We start from the raw sequence: 20,726 nt of genomic DNA on the forward strand, positions 1-20,726 counted from the left end.
ATAGAGGTTGTTATAGAGCTAACTAGTCTTACCCTCTTCAGCCCATAGAGGTTGTTATAGAGCTAACTAGTCTTACCCTCTTCAGCCCGTAGAGGTTGTTATAGAGCTAACTAGTCTTACCCTCTTCAGCCCATAGAGGTTGTTATAGAGCTAACTAGTCTTACCCTCTTCAGCCCATAGAGGTTGTTATAGAGCTAACTAGTCTTACCCTCTTCAGCCCATAGAGGTTGTTATAGAGCTAACTAGTCTTACCCTCTTCAGCCCATAGAGGTTGTTATAGAGCTAACTAGTCTTACCCTCTTCAGCCCATAGAGGTTGTTATAGAGCTAACTAGTCTTACCCTCTTCAGCCCGTAGAGGTTGTTATAGAGCTAACTAGTCTTACCCTCTTCAGCCCATAGAGGTTGTTATAGAGCTAACTAGTCTTACCCTCTTCAGCCCGTAGAGGTTGTTATAGAGCTAACTAGTCTTACCCTCTTCAGCCCGTAGAGGTTGTTATAGAGCTAACTAGTCTTACCCTCTTCAGCCCATAGAGGTTGTTATAGAGCTAACTAGTCTTACCCTCTTCAGCCCGTAGAGGTTGTTATAGAGCTAACTAGTCTTACCCTCTTCAGCCCATAGAGGTTGTTATAGAGCTAACTAGTCTTACCCTCTTCAGCCCATAGAGGTTGTTATAGAGCTAACTAGTCTTACCCTCTTCAGCCCGTAGAGGTTGTTATAGAGCTAACTAGTCTTACCCTCTTCAGCCCGTAGAGGTTGTTATAGAGCTAACTAGTCTTACCCTCTTCAGCCCGTAGAGGTTGTTATAGAGCTAACTAGTCTTACCCTCTTCAGCCCGTAGAGGTTGTTATAGAGCTAACTAGTCTTACCCTCTTCAGCCCATAGAGGTTGTTATAGAGCTAACTAGTCTTACCCTCTTCAGCCCATAGAGGTTGTTATAGAGCTAACTAGTCTTACCCTCTTCAGCCCGTAGAGGTTGTTATAGAGCTAACTAGTCTTACCCTCTTCAGCCCGTAGAGGTTGTTATAGAGCTAACTAGTCTTACCCTCTTCAGCCCATAGAGGTTGTTATAGAGCTAACTAGTCTTACCCTCTTCAGCCCGTAGAGGTTGTTATAGAGCTAACTAGTCTTACCCTCTTCAGCCCATAGAGGTTGTTATAGAGCTAACTAGTCTTACCCTCTTCAGCCCATAGAGGTTGTTATAGAGCTAACTAGTCTTACCCTCTTCAGCCCATAGAGGTTGTTATAGAGCTAACTAGTCTTACCCTCTTCAGCCCATAGAGGTTGTTATAGAGCTAACTAGTCTTACCCTCTTCAGCCCATAGAGGTTGTTATAGAGCTAACTAGTCTTACCCTCTTCAGCCCATACAGGTTGTTATAGAGCTAACTAGTCTTACCCTCTTCAGCCCATAGAGGTTGTTCTAGAGCTAACTAGTCTTACCCTCTTCAGCCCGTAGAGGTTGTTATAGAGCTAACTAGTCTTACCCTCTTTAGCCCGTAGAGGTTGTTATAGAGCTAACTAGTCTTACCCTCTTCAGCCCATAGAGGTTGTTATAGAGCTAACTAGTCTTACCCTCTTCAGCCCATAGAGGTTGTTATAGAGCTAACTAGTCTTACCCTCTTCAGCCCATAGAGGTTGTTATAGAGCTAACTAGTCTTACCCTCTTCAGCCCATAGAGGTTGTTATAGAGCTAACTAGTCTTACCCTCTTCAGCCCATAGAGGTTGTTATAGAGCTAACTAGTCTTACCCTCTTCAGCCCATAGAGGTTGTTATAGAGCTAACTAGTCTTACCCTCTTCAGCCCATAGAGGTTGTTATAGAGCTAACTAGTCTTACCCTCTTCAGCCCGTAGAGGTTGTTATAGAGCTAACTAGTCTTACCCTCTTCAGCCCGTAGAGGTTGTTATAGAGCTAACTAGTCTTACCCTCTTCAGCCCGTAGAGGTTGTTATAGAGCTAACTAGTCTTACCCTCTTCAGCCCGTAGAGGTTGTTATAGAGCTAACTAGTCTTACCCTCTTCAGCCCATACAGGTTGTTATAGAGCTAACTAGTCTTACCCTCTTCAGCCCATAGAGGTTGTTATAGAGCTAACTAGTCTTACCCTCTTCAGCCCATAGAGGTTGTTATAGAGCTAACTAGTCTTACCCTCTTCAGCCCATAGAGGTTGTTATAGAGCTAACTAGTCTTACCCTCTTCAGCCCATAGAGGTTGTTATAGAGCTAACTAGTCTTACCCTCTTCAGCCCATAGAGGTTGTTATAGAGCTAACTAGTCTTACCCTCTTCAGCCCATAGAGGTTGTTATAGAGCTAACTAGTCTTACCCTCTTCAGCCCGTAGAGGTTGTTATAGAGCTAACTAGTCTTACCCTCTTCAGCCCATAGAGGTTGTTATAGAGCTAACTAGTCTTACCCTCTTCAGCCCGTAGAGGTTGTTATAGAGCTAACTAGTCTTACCCTCTTCAGCCCGTAGAGGTTGTTATAGAGCTAACTAGTCTTACCCTCTTCAGCCCGTAGAGGTTGTTATAGAGCTAACTAGTCTTACCCTCTTCAGCCCGTAGAGGTTGTTATAGAGCTAACTAGTCTTACCCTCTTCAGCCCGTAGAGGTTGTTATAGAGCTAACTAGTCTTACCCTCTTCAGCCCATAGAGGTTGTTATAGAGCTAACTAGTCTTACCCTCTTCAGCCCGTAGAGGTTGTTATAGAGCTAACTAGTCTTACCCTCTTCAGCCCATAGAGGTTGTTATAGAGCTAACTAGTCTTACCCTCTTCAGCCCATAGAGGTTGTTATAGAGCTAACTAGTCTTACCCTCTTCAGCCCATAGAGGTTGTTATAGAGCTAACTAGTCTTATCCTCTTCAGCCCATAGAGGTTGTTATAGAGCTAACTAGTCTTACCCTCTTCAGCCCATAGAGGTTGTTATAGAGCTAACTAGTCTTACCCTCTTCAGCCCGTAGAGGTTGTTATAGAGCTAACTAGTCTTACCCTCTTCAGCCCGTAGAGGTTGTTATAGAGCTAACTAGTCTTACCCTCTTCAGCCCGTAGAGGTTGTTATAGAGCTAACTAGTCTTACCCTCTTCAGCCCGTAGAGGTTGTTATAGAGCTAACTAGTCTTACCCTCTTCAGCCCGTAGAGGTTGTTATAGAGCTGACTAGTCTTACCCTCTTCAGCCCGTAGAGGTTGTTATAGAGCTAACTAGTCTTACCCTCTTCAGCCCATACAGGTTGTTATAGAGCTAACTAGTCTTACCCTCTTCAGTCCATAGAGGTTGTTATAGAGCTAACTAGTCTTACCCTCTTCAGCCCGTAGAGGTTGTTATAGAGCTAACTAGTCTTACCCTCTTCAGCCCGTAGAGGTTGTTATAGAGCTAACTAGTCTTATCCCTCTTCAGCCCATAGAGGTTGTTATAGAGCTAACTAGTCTTACCCTCTTCAGCCCATAGAGGTTGTTATAGAGCTAACTAGTCTTACCCTCTTCAGCCCGTAGAGGTTGTTATAGAGCTAACTAGTCTTACCCTCTTCAGCCCGTAGAGGTTGTTATAGAGCTAACTAGTCTTACCCTCTTCAGCCCATAGAGGTTGTTATAGAGCTAACTAGTCTTACCCTCTTCAGCCCATAGAGGTTGTTATAGAGCTAACTAGTCTTACCCTCTTCAGCCCATAGAGGTTGTTATAGAGCTAACTAGTCTTACCCTCTTCAGCCCATAGAGGTTGTTATAGAGCTAACTAGTCTTACCCTCTTCAGCCCATAGAGGTTGTTATAGAGCTAACTAGTCTTACCCTCTTCAGCCCGTAGAGGTTGTTATAGAGCTAACTAGTCTTACCCTCTTCAGCCCGTAGAGGTTGTTATAGAGCTAACTAGTCTTACCCTCTTCAGCCCGTAGAGGTTGTTATAGAGCTAACTAGTCTTACCCTCTTCAGCCCATAGAGGTTGTTATAGAGCTAACTAGTCTTACCCTCTTCAGCCCATAGAGGTTGTTATAGAGCTAACTAGTCTTACCCTCTTCAGCCCATAGAGGTTGTTATAGAGCTAACTAGTCTTACCCTCTTCAGCCCGTAGAGGTTGTTATAGAGCTAACTAGTCTTACCCTCTTCAGCCCATAGAGGTTGTTATAGAGCTAACTAGTCTTACCCTCTTCAGCCCATAGAGGTTGTTATAGAGCTAACTAGTCTTACCCTCTTCAGCCCATAGAGGTTGTTATAGAGCTAACTAGTCTTACCCTCTTCAGCCCATAGAGGTTGTTATAGAGCTAACTAGTCTTACCCTCTTCAGCCCATAGAGGTTGTTATAGAGCTAACTAGTCTTACCCTCTTCAGCCCATAGAGGTTGTTATAGAGCTAACTAGTCTTACCCTCTTCAGCCCGTAGAGGTTGTTATAGAGCTAACTAGTCTTACCCTCTTCAGCCCATAGAGGTTGTTATAGAGCTAACTAGTCTTACCCTCTTCAGCCCATAGAGGTTGTTATAGAGCTAACTAGTCTTACCCTCTTCAGCCCGTAGAGGTTGTTATAGAGCTAACTAGTCTTACCCTCTTCAGCCCGTAGAGGTTGTTATAGAGCTAACTAGTCTTACCCTCTTCAGCCCATAGAGGTTGTTATAGAGCTAACTAGTCTTACCCTCTTCAGCCCGTAGAGGTTGTTATAGAGCTAACTAGTCTTACCCTCTTCAGCCCATAGAGGTTGTTATAGAGCTAACTAGTCTTACCCTCTTCAGCCCATAGAGGTTGTTATAGAGCTAACTAGTCTTACCCTCTTCAGCCCATAGAGGTTGTTATAGAGCTAACTAGTCTTACCCTCTTCAGCCCATAGAGGTTGTTATAGAGCTAACTAGTCTTACCCTCTTCAGCCCGTAGAGGTTGTTATAGAGCTAACTAGTCTTACCCTCTTCAGCCCGTAGAGGTTGTTATAGAGCTAACTAGTCTTACCCTCTTCAGCCCGTAGAGGTTGTTATAGAGCTAACTAGTCTTACCCTCTTCAGCCCGTACAGGTTGTTATAGAGCTAACTAGTCTTACCCTCTTCAGTCCGTAGAGGTTGTTATAGAGCTAACTAGTCTTACCCTCTTCAGCCCATAGAGGTTGTTATAGAGCTAACTAGTCTTACCCTCTTCAGCCCGTAGAGGTTGTTATAGAGCTAACTAGTCTTACCCTCTTCAGCCCATACAGGTTGTTATAGAGCTAACTAGTCTTACCCTCTTCAGCCCGTAGAGGTTGTTATAGAGCTAACTAGTCTTACCCTCTTCAGCCCGTAGAGGTTGTTATAGAGCTAACTAGTCTTACCCTCTTCAGCCCATAGAGGTTGTTATAGAGCTAACTAGTCTTACCCTCTTCAGCCCGTAGAGGTTGTTATAGAGCTAACTAGTCTTACCCTCTTCAGCCCGTAGAGGTTGTTATAGAGCTAACTAGTCTTACCCTCTTCAGCCCATAGAGGTTGTTATAGAGCTAACTAGTCTTACCCTCTTCAGCCCATAGAGGTTGTTATAGAGCTAACTAGTCTTACCCTCTTCAGCCCATAGAGGTTGTTATAGAGCTAACTAGTCTTCACCCTCTTCAGCCCATAGAGGTTGTTATAGAGCTAACTAGTCTTACCCTCTTCAGCCCGTAGAGGTTGTTGTAGAGCTAACTAGTCTTACCCTCTTCAGCCCATAGAGGTTGTTATAGAGCTAACTAGTCTTACCCTCTTCAGCCCGTAGAGGTTGTTATAGAGCTAACTAGTCTTACCCTCTTCAGCCCATAGAGGTTGTTATAGAGCTAACTAGTCTTACCCTCTTCAGCCCATAGAGGTTGTTATAGAGCTAACTAGTCTTACCCTCTTCAGCCCATAGAGGTTGTTATAGAGCTAACTAGTCTTACCCTCTTCAGCCCATAGAGGTTGTTCTAGAGCTAACTAGTCTTACCCTCTTCAGCCCATACAGGTTGTTCTAGAGCTAACTAGTCTTACCCTCTTCAGCCCATAGAGGTTGTTATAGAGCTAACTAGTCTTACCCTCTTCGGCCCGTAGAGGTTGTTATAGAGCTAACTAGTCTTACCCTCTTCAGCCCATAGAGGTTGTTATAGAGCTAACTAGTCTTACCCTCTTCAGCCCGTAGAGGTTGTTATAGAGCTAACTAGTCTTACCCTCTTCAGCCCGTAGAGGTTGTTATAGAGCTAACTAGTCTTACCCTCTTCAGCCCATAGAGGTTGTTATAGAGCAAACTAGTCTTACCCTCTTCAGCCCATACAGGTTGTTATAGAGCTAACTAGTCTTACCCTCTTCAGCCCATAGAGGTTGTTATAGAGCTAACTAGTCTTACCCTCTTCAGCCCGTAGAGGTTGTTATAGAGCTAACTAGTCTTACCCTCTTCAGCCCGTACAGGTTGTTATAGAGCTAACTAGTCTTACCCTCTTCAGCCCATAGAGGTTGTTATAGAGCTAACTAGTCTTACCCTCTTCAGCCCGTAGAGGTTGTTATAGAGCTAACTAGTCTTACCCTCTTCAGCCCGTAGAGGTTGTTATAGAGCTAACTAGTCTTACCCTCTTCAGCCCGTAGAGGTTGTTATAGAGCTAACTAGTCTTACCCTCTTCAGCCCATAGAGGTTGTTATAGAGCTAACTAGTCTTACCTCTTCAGCCCATAGAGGTTGTTATAGAGCTAACTAGTCTTACCCTCTTCAGCCCATAGAGGTTGTTATAGAGCTAACTAGTCTTACCCTCTTCAGCCCATAGAGGTTGTTATAGAGCTAACTAGTCTTACCCTCTTCAGCCCGTAGAGGTTGTTATAGAGCTAACTAGTCTTACCTCTTCAGCCCGTAGAGGTTGTTATAGAGCTAACTAGTCTTACCCTCTTCAGCCCGTAGAGGTTGTTATAGAGCTAACTAGTCTTACCCTCTTCAGCCCATAGAGGTTGTTATAGAGCTAACTAGTCTTACCCTCTTCAGCCCGTAGAGGTTGTTATAGAGCTAACTAGTCTTACCCTCTTCAGCCCATAGAGGTTGTTATAGAGCTAACTAGTCTTACCCTCTTCAGCCCGTAGAGGTTGTTATAGAGCTAACTAGTCTTACCCTCTTCAGCCCATAGAGGTTGTTATAGAGCTAACTAGTCTTACCCTCTTCAGCCCGTAGAGGTTGTTATAGAGCTAACTAGTCTTACCCTCTTCAGCCCGTAGAGGTTGTTATAGAGCTAACTAGTCTTACCCTCTTCAGCCCATAGAGGTTGTTATAGAGCTAACTAGTCTTACCCTCTTCAGCCCGTAGAGGTTGTTATAGAGCTAACTAGTCTTACCCTCTTCAGCCCATAGAGGTTGTTATAGAGCTAACTAGTCTTACCCTCTTCAGCCCATAGAGGTTGTTATAGAGCTAACTAGTCTTACCCTCTTCAGCCCGTAGAGGTTGTTATAGAGCTAACTAGTCTTACCCTCTTCAGCCCATAGAGGTTGTTATAGAGCTAACTAGTCTTACCCTCTTCAGCCCGTAGAGGTTGTTATAGAGCTAACTAGTCTTACCCTCTTCAGCCCATAGAGGTTGTTATAGAGCTAACTAGTCTTACCCTCTTCAGCCCATAGAGGTTGTTATAGAGCTAACTAGTCTTACCCTCTTCAGCCCGTAGAGGTTGTTATAGAGCTAACTAGTCTTACCCTCTTCAGCCCGTAGAGGTTGTTATAGAGCTAACTAGTCTTACCCTCTTCAGCCCGTAGAGGTTGTTATAGAGCTAACTAGTCTTACCCTCTTCAGCCCGTACAGGTTGTTATAGAGCTAACTAGTCTTACCCTCTTCAGCCCATAGAGGTTGTTATAGAGCTAACTAGTCTTACCCTCTTCAGCCCGTAGAGGTTGTTATAGAGCTAACTAGTCTTACCCTCTTCAGCCCATAGAGGTTGTTATAGAGCTAACTAGTCTTACCCTCTTCAGCCCATGAGGTTGTTATAGAGCTAACTAGTCTTACCCTCTTCAGCCCGTAGAGGTTGTTATAGAGCTAACTAGTCTTACCCTCTTCAGCCCATAGAGGTTGTTATAGAGCTAACTAGTCTTACCCTCTTCAGCCCATAGAGGTTGTTATAGAGCTAACTAGTCTTACCCTCTTCAGCCCATAGAGGTTGTTATAGAGCTAACTAGTCTTACCCTCTTCAGCCCATAGAGGTTGTTATAGAGCTAACTAGTCTTACCATCTTCAGCCCATACAGGTTGTTATAGAGCTAACTAGTCTTACCCTCTTCAGCCCATAGAGGTTGTTCTAGAGCTGACTAGTCTTACCCTCTTCAGCCCGTAGAGGTTGTTATAGAGCTAACTAGTCTTACCCTCTTCAGCCCATACAGGTTGTTATAGAGCTAACTAGTCTTACCCTCTTCAGCCCATAGAGGTTGTTATAGAGCTAACTAGTCTTACCCTCTTCAGCGTGGGGCAGCCCATAGAGGTTGTTATAGAGCTAACTAGTCTTACCCTCTTCAGCCCATAGAGGTTGTTATAGAGCTAACTAGTCTTACCCTCTTCAGCCCATAGAGGTTGTTATAGAGCTAACTAGTCTTACCCTCTTCAGCCCATACAGGTTGTTATAGAGCTAACTAGTCTTACCTCTCTTCAGCCCGTACAGGTTGTTATAGAGCTAACTAGTCTTACCCTCTTCAGCCCGGTAGAGGTTGTTATAGAGCTAACTAGTCTTACCCTCTTCAGCCCGTAGAGGTTGTTATAGAGCTAACTAGTCTTACCCTCTTCAGCCCATAGAGGTTGTTATAGAGCTAACTAGTCTTACCCTCTTCAGCCCATAGAGGTTGTTATAGAGCTAACTAGTCTTACCCTCTTCAGCCCGTAGAGGTTGTTATAGAGCTAACTAGTCTTACCCTCTTCAGCCCATAGAGGTTGTTATAGAGCTAACTAGTCTTACCCTCTTCAGCCCGTAGAGGTTGTTATAGAGCTAACTAGTCTTACCCTCTTCAGCCCGTAGAGGTTGTTATAGAGCTAACTAGTCTTACCCTCTTCAGCCCGTAGAGGTTGTTATAGAGCTAACTAGTCTTACCCTCTTCAGCCCGTAGAGGTTGTTATAGAGCTAACTAGTCTTACCCTCTTCAGCCCATAGAGGTTGTTATAGAGCTAACTAGTCTTACCCTCTTCAGCCCGTAGAGGTTGTTATAGAGCTAACTAGTCTTACCCTCTTCAGCCCATAGAGGTTGTTATAGAGCTAACTAGTCTTACCCTCTTCAGCCCATAGAGGTTGTTATAGAGCTAACTAGTCTTACCCTCTTCAGCCCATAGAGGTTGTTATAGAGCTAACTAGTCTTACCCTCTTCAGCCCGTAGAGGTTGTTATAGAGCTAACTAGTCTTACCCTCTTCAGCCCATAGAGGTTGTTATAGAGCTAACTAGTCTTACCCTCTTCAGCCCATAGAGGTTGTTATAGAGCTAACTAGTCTTACCCTCTTCAGCCCGTAGAGGTTGTTATAGAGCTAACTAGTCTTACCCTCTTCAGCCCGTAGAGGTTGTTATAGAGCTAACTAGTCTTACCCTCTTCCAGTCCATACAGGTTGTTATAGAGCTAACTAGTCTTACCCTCTTCAGCCCATAGAGGTTGTTATAGAGCTAACTAGTCTTACCCTCTTCAGCCCATAGAGGTTGTTATAGAGCTAACTAGTCTTACCCTCTTCAGCCAATAGAGGTTGTTCTAGAGCTAACTAGTCTTACCCTCTTCAGCCCATAGAGGTTGTTATAGAGCTAACTAGTCTTACCCTCTTCAGCCCGTAGAGGTTGTTATAGAGCTAACTAGTCTTACCCTCTTCAGCCCATAGAGGGTTGTTATAGAGCTAACTAGTCTTACCCTCTTCAGCCCATAGAGGTTGTTATAGAGCTAACTAGTCTTACCCTCTTCAGCCCATAGAGGTTGTTATAGAGCTAACTAGTCTTACCTCTTCAGCCAATAGAGGTTGTTATAGAGCTAACTAGTCTTACCCTCTTCAGTCCGTAGAGGTTGTTCTAGAGCTAACTAGTCTTACCCTCTTCAGCCCGTAGAGGTTGTTATGGAGCTAACTAGTCTTACCCTCTTCAGCCCATAGAGGTTGTTATAGAGCTAACTAGTCTTACCCTCTTCAGCCCATAGAGGTTGTTATAGAGCTAACTAGTCTTACCCTCTTCAGCCCATAGAGGTTGTTATAGAGCTAACTAGTCTTACCCTCTTCAGCCCGTAGAGGTTGTTATAGAGCTAACTAGTCTTACCCTCTTCAGCCCATAGAGGTTGTTATAGAGCTAACTAGTCTTACCCTCTTCAGCCCGTAGAGGTTGTTATAGAGCTAACTAGTCTTGCCCTCTTCAGCCCGTAGAGGTTGTTATAGAGCTAACTAGTCTTACCCTCTTCAGCCCATAGAGGTTGTTATAGAGCTAACTAGTCTTACCCTCTTCAGCCCATAGAGGTTGTTATAGAGCTAACTAGTCTTACCCTCTTCAGCCCATAGAGGTTGTTATAGAGCTAACTAGTCTTACCCTCTTCAGCCCATAGAGGTTGTTATAGAGCTAACTAGTCTTACCCTCTTCAGCCCATAGAGGTTGTTATAGAGCTAACTAGTCTTACCCTCTTCAGCCCATAGAGGTTGTTATAGAGCTAACTAGTCTTACCCTCTTCAGCCCATAGAGGTTGTTATAGAGCTAACTAGTCTTACCCTCTTCAGCCCGTAGAGGTTGTTATAGAGCTAACTAGTCTTACCCTCTTCAGCCCGTAGAGGTTGTTATAGAGCTAACTAGTCTTACCCTCTTCAGCCCGTACAGGTTGTTATAGAGCTAACTAGTCTTACCCTCTTCAGCCCGTAGAGGTTGTTATAGAGCTAACTAGTCTTACCCTCTTCAGCCCGTAGAGGTTGTTATAGAGCTAACTAGTCTTACCCTCTTCAGCCCGTAGAGGTTGTTATAGAGCTAACTAGTCTTACCCTCTTCAGCCCATAGAGGTTGTTATAGAGCTAACTAGTCTTACCCTCTTCAGCCCATAGAGGTTGTTATAGAGCTAACTAGTCTTACCCTCTTCAGCCCATACAGGTTGTTATAGAGCTAACTAGTCTTACCCTCTTCAGCCCGTAGAGGTTGTTATAGAGCTAACTAGTCTTACCCTCTTCAGCCCGTAGAGGTTGTTAAAGAGCTAACTAGTCTTACCCTCTTCAGCCCATACAGGTTGTTATAGAGCTAACTAGTCTTACCCTCTTCAGCCCGTAGAGGTTGTTATAGAGCTAACTAGTCTTACCCTCTTCAGCCCGTAGAGGTTGTTATAGAGCTAACTAGTCTTACCCTCTTCAGCCCATACAGGTTGTTATAGAGCTAACTAGTCTTACCCTCTTCAGCCCATAGAGGTTGTTATAGAGCTAACTAGTCTTACCCTCTTCAGCCCGTAGAGGTTGTTATAGAGCTAACTAGTCTTACCCTCTTCAGCCCGTAGAGGTTGTTATAGAGCTAACTAGTCGTACCCTCTTCAGCCCGTAGAGGTTGTTATAGAGCTAACTAGTCTTACCCTCTTCAGCCCATAGAGGTTGTTATGAAGCTAACTAGTCTTACCCTCTTCAGCCCGTAGAGGTTGTTATAGAGCTAACTAGTCTTACCCTCTTCAGCCCATAGAGGTTGTTATAGAGCTAACTAGTCTTATCCTCTTCAGCCCATAGAGGTTGTTATAGAGCTAACTAGTCTTACCCTCTTCAGCCCATAGAGGTTGTTCTAGAGCTAACTAGTCTTACCCTCTTCAGCCCATAGAGGTTGTTATAGAGCTAACTAGTCTTACCCTCTTCAGCCCATAGAGGTTGTTATAGAGCTAACTAGTCTTACCCTCTTCAGCCCATAGAGGTTGTTATAGAGCTAACTAGTCTTACCCTCTTCAGCCCGTAGAGGTTGTTATAGAGCTAACTAGTCTTACCCTCTTCAGCCCATACAGGTTGTTATAGAGCTAACAAGTCTTTCCCTCTTCAGCCCATACAGGTTGTTATAGAGCTAACTAGTCTTACCCTCTTCAGCCCATAGAGGTTGTTATAGAGCTAACTAGTCTTACCCTCTTCAGCCCATACAGGTTGTTATAGAGCTAACTAGTCTTACCCTCTTCAGTCAATACAGGTTGTTCTAGAGCTAACTAGTCTCACCCTCTTCAGCCCATAGAGGTTGTTATAGAGCTAACTAGTCTTACCCTCTTCAGCCCATAGAGGTTGTTATAGAGCTAACTAGTCTTACCCTCTTCAGCCCATAGAGGTTGTTATAGAGCTAACTAGTCTTACCCTCTTCAGCCCATAGAGGTTGTTATAGAGCTAACTAGTCTTACCCTCTTCAGCCCATACAGGTTGTTATAGAGCTAACTAGTCTTACCCTCTTCAGCCCATAGAGGTTGTTATAGAGCTAACTAGTCTTACCCTCTTCAGCCCATAGAGGTTGTTATAGAGCTAACTAGTCTTACCCTCTTCAGCCCATAGAGGTTGTTATAGAGCTAACTAGTCTTACCCTCTTCAGCCCGTAGAGGTTGTTATAGAGCTAACTAGTCTTACCCTCTTCAGCCCGTAGAGGTTGTTATAGAGCTAACTAGTCTTACCCTCTTCAGCCCATAGAGGTTGTTATAGAGCTAACTAGTCTTACCCTCTTCAGCCCGTAGAGGTTGTTATAGAGGCTAACTAGTCTTACCCTCTTCAGCCCGTAGAGGTTGTTATAGAGCTAACTAGTCTTACCCTCTTCAGCCCATAGAGGTTGTTATAGAGCTAACTAGTCTTACCCTCTTCAGCCCGTAGAGGTTGTTATAGAGCTAACTAGTCTTACCCTCTTCAGCCCGTAGAGGTTGTTATAGAGCTAACTAGTCTTACCCTCTTCAGCCCGTAGAGGTTGTTATAGAGCTAACTAGTCTTACCCTCTTCAGCCCGTAGAGGTTGTTATAGAGCTAACTAGTCTTACCCTCTTCAGCCCATAGAGGTTGTTATAGAGCTAACTAGTCTTACCCTCTTCAGCCCGTAGAGGTTGTTATAGAGCTAACTAGTCTTACCCTCTTCAGCCCATAGAGGTTGTTATAGAGCTAACTAGTCTTACCCTCTTCAGCCCGTAGAGGTTGTTATAGAGCTAACTAGTCTTACCCTCTTCAGCCCGTAGAGGTTGTTATAGAGCTAACTAGTCTTACCCTCTTCAGCCCGTAGAGGTTGTTATAGAGCTAACTAGTCTTACCCTCTTCAGCCCGTAGAGGTTGTTATAGAGCTAACTAGTCTTACCCTCTTCAGCCCATACAGGTTGTTATAGAGCTAACTAGTCTTACCCTCTTCAGCCCGTAGAGGTTGTTATAGAGCTAACTAGTCTTACCCTCTTCAGCCCGTAGAGGTTGTTATAGAGCTAACTAGTCTTACCCTCTTCAGCCCATACAGGTTGTTATAGAGCTAACTAGTCTTACCCTCTTCAGCCCGTAGAGGTTGTTATAGAGCTAACTAGTCTTACCCTCTTCAGCCCGTAGAGGTTGTTATAGAGCTAACTAGTCTTACCCTCTTCAGCCCGTAGAGGTTGTTATAGAGCTAACTAGTCTTACCCTCTTCAGCCCGTAGAGGTTGTTATAGAGCTAACTAGTCTTACCCTCTTCAGCCCGTAGAGGTTGTTATAGAGCTAACTAGTCTTACCCTCTTCAGCCCGTAGAGGTTGTTATAGAGCTAACTAGTCTTACCCTCTTCAGCCCGTAGAGGTTGTTATAGAGCTAACTAGTCTTACCCTCTTCAGCCCGTAGAGGTTGTTATAGAGCTAACTAGTCTTACCCTCTTCAGCCCATAGAGGTTGTTATAGAGCTAACTAGTCTTACCCTCTTCAGCCCATAGAGGTTGTTATAGAGCTAACTAGTCTTACCCTCTTCAGCCCGTAGAGGTTGTTATAGAGCTAACTAGTCTTACCCTCTTCAGCCCGTAGAGGTTGTTATAGAGCTAACTAGTCTTACCCTCTTCAGCCCGTAGAGGTTGTTATAGAGCTAACTAGTCTTACCCTCTTCAGCCCATAGAGGTTGTTATAGAGCTAACTAGTCTTACCCTCTTCAGCCCGTAGAGGTTGTTATAGAGCTAACTAGTCTTACCCTCTTCAGCCCATAGAGGTTGTTATAGAGCTAACTAGTCTTACCCTCTTCAGCCCATAGAGGTTGCTATAGAGCTAACTAGTCTTACCCTCTTCAGCCCATAGAGGTTGTTATAGAGCTAACTAGTCTTACCCTCTTCAGCCCATAGAGGTTGTTATAGAGCTAACTAGTCTTACCCTCTTCAGCCCATAGAGGTTGTTATAGAGCTAACTAGTCTTACCCTCTTCAGCCCGTAGAGGTTGTTATAGAGCTAACTAGTCTTACCCTCTTCAGCCCGTAGAGGTTGTTATAAAGCTAACTAGTCTTACCCTCTTCAGCCCGTAGAGGTTGTTATAAAGCTAACTAGTCTTACCCTCTTCAGCCCGTAGAGGTTGTTATAAAGCGCCCTGAAGTTCTTCCTGGTGTAGTTACAGCGGTAAGCCCCGCCCATCAGGTGCTCCATCACCAGACCGATGTCAATCAGAGTGATCTGGTAGTCTGGTGGGAGGTTGCCCTGGAACAACACAGATTAAATTACTGTAATCCCTGATTACACACCTGGCTGTAACAGCACAAACCACACTTTCATTAAACTGAAACAGGACAAATAATGTTGAATGAGGAAGAATGTCTCCCATGAATCAGAGAGATCATCTTACCTTCTTGACATCTCTCACCACAACATGCAGCGTGTTAGCAGGACCCAGTCTCTGTGTGTTAGAGAAAGTTGTACAATATGAATAAAATACATGAACACTTGTTGTTCCACTGTACAGGGTTAAGATCCTCTCTGTGATGGACACACACTGTGCTCCTCTCTCTGAATCCTAAATCAATCCCTAACCCTAGAAGTGGATATGGGGTTGATTTGGGACTCAGGGCAAGTCTCTACATTAGCGTGGTCTTGTCTCATCTCACCATGTTGTACAGCGCCTCCAGGCGAGGGATGGTGAGGAAGTGGTGGACATTATGATCGTCTGTCTGTCTGTCTGTCTGTCTGTCTGTCTGTCTGTCTGTCTGTCTGTCTGTCTGTCTGTCTGTCTGTCTGTCTGTCTGTCTGTCTGTCTGTCTGTCTGTCTGTCTGTCTGTCTGTCTGTCTGTCTGTCTGTCTGTCTGTCTGTCTGTCTGTCTGTCTGTCTGTCTGCCTGCCTGCCTGCCTGCCTGCCTGTCTGTCTGTCTCACCGTGTTGTAGAGTTCCTCCAGGCGAGGGATGGTGAGGAAGTGGTGGATGTTGACCCCGTTCTCTATCAGCAGCTTGACAAAGTCCACCCTGTCCAGCACCAGGGCGTCCATCATGGCCTGCTCCAGAGAGTTCACCTGGGAGAGGCACACATTCATGACTGGTGCCACTACTCTTTAGATGCCGGAGCTCATGGTATTTCAGAACTAATATTATATCAAGCAGTAGAAAATGTTACGTGCCAAGCACCGGGCCAACTCAAGCACTGTTCTCACCCATCGCATTAGTTCTATCTTCCTAGGGTCAGTCTCCTCTGGTGGGTCAGGCTTGACCTTCCCTCCTCTCCCCTTTTTCCCCCGGGCCTTGGCCTTGTTCCTGGGGGCAGTGGCCGGACTCTTCTGCCTCTCTGTGGTAGTGGCTACGGTGCCACTGCTGTTGGCTAGGGCACTGGCAGGCTGGGGGAGGAGGGGAGGTTCATTGCAAAAAACATGTTCATTAAAACGTGATTTGGTTTTTGTGTTCATGTTCATAATCAACTAGTAGGATTAATCTTCTTTATCCAAAAAGATGAGGGGAAATGTTAAGAGTCCAATTCCTAAAATGGTCATTTAATAGGAATGGAGAGGGTCCTTACAAAGCCGTAATACCCTAGTGGGATCACTGTACCTTTGGGAACATATTGGGATCATATTACGTCAGGATGTTCCTAGATCTCTGTCATTAATGTGTCTGTCTGTATCAAAACTCATTTCAGTTAGTGTGGTCTGACATCCTTCCAGTTAATACTGTAAAGTAAATATTTGACAAATACAGAAAAGATTATGTTTCTTTTTCAGAATTTGATAATCTCTTTCTGAGGTTTTGAGGTGATGCTTCATGGCAGGTTTGTATGGTGACTGTCTCGGATCAGCAACAGATGAGGTGGCCTTAGCCAGGGTTACGAAATTCCTGTTACCTTCCCAAATTCCTGTTACCTTCCCAAAATAAACTTCCCTTATTTTCCAGAAATCCTGGTTAGAGTATTCCGAATTGTCTGCTTAAATTATCCACCTGGGGTATCTGGAAAACTTGGGAAATTTACAGGAGTTTTGCAACCTTAAGTGGACTGCACGGTGGACTGCAGGGTAGTCTGGTAAATGACTCACTGGTAGATGGTGACCGTAGACGAAGATCTGGTTGCGTGCTATGTCCACTCTGTTCCAGGCCAGAGCTAGACTCAGCTGGTCCGGGGCCGAGGCGTTGGTTCCTGGGAGTACACAACATAGACAGTGTCATTGGTAGAGGCTCTTGGTGCCTAGCAACACACAGGACAGTCCCATTCATCTGCCATACCCTTAAGAACTGTGCACCCTGACTTCACAGGGCAGTTATGGCATTCTGTTTTAAATCAGAAAAGTAAGTAAGTGCACAGAAAAAAACTCCTTAGCGATTTTAACACCCACAGAGCTAAAAGTAACATATTCAAAGTGTACATCCGAAAAAGTGTTAAATTAATTAAAATATAGAAATCAAAATGGATGGTCTTCAGAAATAGAGGGGAGGGGTTGAGGGTAGCTGAAGGATCGGACTAAAAACGAACAAAAGATAACTATTGTAAAAAAGATTGTGTCCGTAAAATGTCTATAGAATGTATGACCTGGAAGTAGAAGCCTAAGTGTTGTTGTCCATTAGTTTACTCCAATTAGGGGAGGGCTGGTAGGGTTAGGGGAAAATAATAAAGGAACATATATTTTAAAAGATGTGTATATATATATATATATGTATATGTATATGTATTTTATATGTATGTGTGAGTATGTACAGTGGGCTCCAAAATTACTGGCACCCCTGACTGGCAATGCACAAAAAAATACTTAAAAATATATAATTATAGAGATGAACTCAAAATACCAACATGTGAGAAATACTGTGCTATATTAATGTTCCAATGGAACCCACCAAAATCATTTATTGATTGAATTAAAAATCAATGTCCTCCAAATCAAGGTTTTACAATGAATGGCACCCTTAAAGATTATTATAAATAACATCTACCAACATTAAACCAGGAATTAAATTCCACTTATTTAAGTTTATCTAAGTCTTCAGGAACTATATTGAGCCATTACATCACTTCCTGTTTCACTAGGGTATATAAATGAGGTAACTCTAATGCAATATCCCTTTGTCATTCAACACCATAAAGAAAACAAAAGAACTGGCAGTTGAAAAGAGACAGATGGTCGTAGACCTTCATAAATCTGGTAAAGGCAACAAGAAGATCCACAAACGATTGAATATACCAATGAGCACTGTCAATTAAAAAGATATGGAACAGTTGAAAACCTCACGGGTAGAGGACGCAAATGCATCTTGCCCCCCAGGATAGGGAGGAGGATGGTGAGAGAAGCAACAAAATCCCCAAGAATCACTGTGAAAGAATTGCAGGCCTTGGTGGCGTCTTGGGGTCACCAGGTTTCAAAAAGCACCATCAGACGCCACCTCCACAACCACAGGCTCTTTGGAAGGGTTGCCAGAAGAAAGCCCTTTCTGACCCCAAGACACAGATGCAAGTGCTTGGAGTTTGCCAAACGTCATTTAAATGATGACTGGAAGAAGGTGCTCTGGTCAGATGAGACCAAAATTGAACGTTTTGGTCAGATACAGCATCGGCATGTTTGGCTTCGAAACAGAGATGCAGACAAGGAGAGGCACCTCATACCCACGGTGAAATATGGTGGTGGGTCAGTGATGTTTTGGGGCTGTTTTAATTGCAGAGGTCCAGGGGCACTGGTTAAGATTGATGGCATAATGAATTCCACCAAGTATCAGGCAATTTTGAATGACAATCTGGTTGCCTCTGCCAGAAGGCTGGGACTTGGCCGTAGGTGGACTTTCCAACAAGACAATGACCCAAAACATACCTCAAGATCCACACAGAAATGGTTCTGTGACAACAAAATCAATGTTCTGCCATGGCCATCTCAGTCGCCGGACCTCAATCCAATCAAAAATCTGTGGGCTGAGTTGAAGAGGGCCGTTGACAAGCACAAACCCAAGAATGTGAAGGATCTTGAAAGGATATGCATAGAGGAATGGTCCAAAATCCCTCCAAATGTGTTCCTTAACCTTGTCAAACATTACAGGAAAAGACTCCATGCTGATATCCTTGCCAGAGGTGGCTGCACTAAGTACTAAACAAGGATAATAATTATGAAACCTTGATTTTGGTGACATTTAACTTTTATTAAATCATTGTATGATTTGGGTTGGTTCCATTGAAACATTAATAAATGTATGTATGTATGTATGTATATATACAGTATATATATATATATACAGTGAGGGAAAAAAGTATTTGATCCCCTGCTGATTTTGTATGTTTGCCCACTGACAAAGACATGATCAGTCTATAATTTTAATGATAGGTTTATTTGAACAGTGAGAGACAAAATAACAACAAAAAAATCCAGAAAAACGCATGTCAAAAATGTTATAAATTGATTTGCATTTTAATGAGGGAAATAAGTATTTGACCCCTCTGCAAAACATGACTTAGTACTTGGTGGCAAAACCCTTGTTGGCAATCACAGAGGTCAGCCGTTTCTTGTAGTTGGCCAACAGGATTGCACACATCTCAGGAGGGATTTTGTCCCACTCCTCTTTTGTCCCACTCCAGATCTTCTCCAAGTCATTAAGGTTTCGAGGCTGACGTTTGGCAACTCGAACCTTCAGCTCCCTCCACAGATTTTCTATGGAATTAAGGTCTGGAGACTGCCTAGGCCACTCCAGGACCTTAATGTGCTTCTTCTTGAGCCACTCCTTTGTTGCCTTGGTCGTGTGTTTTGGGTCATTGTCATGCTGGAATACCCATCCACGACCCATTTTCAATGCCCTGGCTGAGGGCAGGAGGTTCTCACCCAAGATTTGACGGTACATGGCCCCGTCCATCGTCCCTTTGATGCGGTGAAGTTGTCCTATCCCCTTAGCAGAAAAACACCCCCAAAGCATAATGTTTCCACCTCCATGTTTGACGGTGGGGGATGGTGTTCTTGGGGTCATAGGCAGCATTCCTCCTCCTCCAAACACGGCGAGTTGAGTTGATGCCAAAGAGCTCGATTTTGGTCTCATCTGACCACAACACTTTCACCCAGTTCTCCTCTGAATCATTCAGACGGGCCCTTATATGTGTTTTCTTGAGCAGGGGGACCTTGCGGGCGCTGCAGGATTTCAGTCCTTCACGGCGTAGTGTGTTACCAATTGTTTTCTTGGTGACTATGGTCCCAGATGCCTTGAGATCATTGACAAGATCCTCCCGTGTAGTTCTGGGCTGATTCCTCACCGTTCTCATGATCATTGCAACTTCATGAGGTTAGATCTTGCATGGAGCCCCAGGCCGAGGGAGATTGACAGTGCTTTTGTGTTTCTTCCATTTGCGAATAATCGCACCAACTGTTGTCACCTTCTCACCAAGCTGCTTGGCGATGGTCTTGTAGCCCATTCCAGCCTTGTGTAGGTCTACAATCTTGTCCCTGACATCCTTGGAGAGCTCTTTGGTCTTGGCCATGGTGGAGAGTTTGGAATCTGATTGATTGATTGCTTCTGTGGACAGGTGTCTTTTATACAGGTAACAAGATTAGATTAGGAGCAGTCCCTTTAAGAGTGTGCTCCTAATCTCAGCTCGTTACCTGTATAAAAGACACCTGGGAGCCAGAAATCTTTCTGATTGAGAGGGGGTCAAATACTTATTTCCCACATTAAAATGCAAATCAATTGCAATTTGACATGCGTTTTTCTGGATTTTTTTGTTGTTATTCTGTCTCTCACTGTTCAAATAAACCTACCATTAAAATTATAGACTGATCATTTCTTTGTCAGTGGGCAAACGTACAAAATCAGCATGGGATCAAATACTTTTTTCCCTCACTGTATATATATATATATATATATATATATATATATATATATATATATATATTTACAAAGATATATATGGGGGATTGGAAGTGATGCAGACAATTCCATTGATGGAAGCTACAATCTATCTGCAATATTAAAGCTGATCCCTCATATATAAAGAATGAAAAGAGAAAAATAAATAAACAATGCAAACCTTTTAATAAGGCAGTCAGAATGGCCATTTCGATATCTTGATGTCCTTCAGAACCCATTCGGAACACTGTTATCTGAGAGAAGAGAATAGAACAAACATTCTGTTCTTGTCATGTGTGGTATAAAATAAAATATAATCAATTCAAATTGTATTTGTCACATGCGCCGAATACAACAGGTGTAGACCTTACAGTGAAATGCTTACTTCAAGCCCTTATCCAACAATGCAGTTTTAAGAAAATAGAGTTAAGAAAATATTTACTAAATAAACTAAAGTAAAATAAATAAATATGTAAAATAAGTAACACAATAAAACAACAATAACGAGGCTATATACAGGGGGTACCGGTACCGAGTCAATGTACGGGGGCACCGGTTAGTGGAGGTAATTTGTACATGTAGGTAGGGGTAAAGTGACTATGCATAGATAATAGACAGCGAGTAGCAGCAGTGTAAAAACAAACGGGGGGGGGGGGTTCAATG

At 43.7% G+C, this 20,726-nt stretch overlaps 1 protein-coding gene across 1 annotated transcript in view; it reads right to left on the bottom strand.

Annotated features, from left to right (window-relative positions):
* LOC121561716 (transient receptor potential cation channel subfamily M member 1-like) overlaps positions 1-20,726 on the bottom strand; it is a gene marked incomplete at its 3' end in the record, with an annotated part of 174,244 nt that overhangs the window by 82,630 nt on the left and 70,888 nt on the right. The window contains exons 9-14 of the mRNA XM_045216751.1: positions 20,245-20,317; positions 16,298-16,398; positions 15,428-15,607; positions 15,155-15,289; positions 14,632-14,682; positions 14,346-14,486 (exon numbers count right to left, since the gene is read on the bottom strand). Of these exons, the coding sequence (XP_045072686.1) occupies positions 14,346-14,486; positions 14,632-14,682; positions 15,155-15,289; positions 15,428-15,607; positions 16,298-16,398; positions 20,245-20,317 (681 nt within the window). The remainder of the gene's footprint in view (positions 1-14,345; positions 14,487-14,631; positions 14,683-15,154; positions 15,290-15,427; positions 15,608-16,297; positions 16,399-20,244; positions 20,318-20,726) is intronic.

This window comes from Coregonus clupeaformis, unplaced genomic scaffold, assembly GCF_020615455.1.
Source record: "Coregonus clupeaformis isolate EN_2021a unplaced genomic scaffold, ASM2061545v1 scaf0788, whole genome shotgun sequence".
NCBI classification, from domain to species: Eukaryota; Metazoa; Chordata; class Actinopteri; order Salmoniformes; family Salmonidae; genus Coregonus; species Coregonus clupeaformis.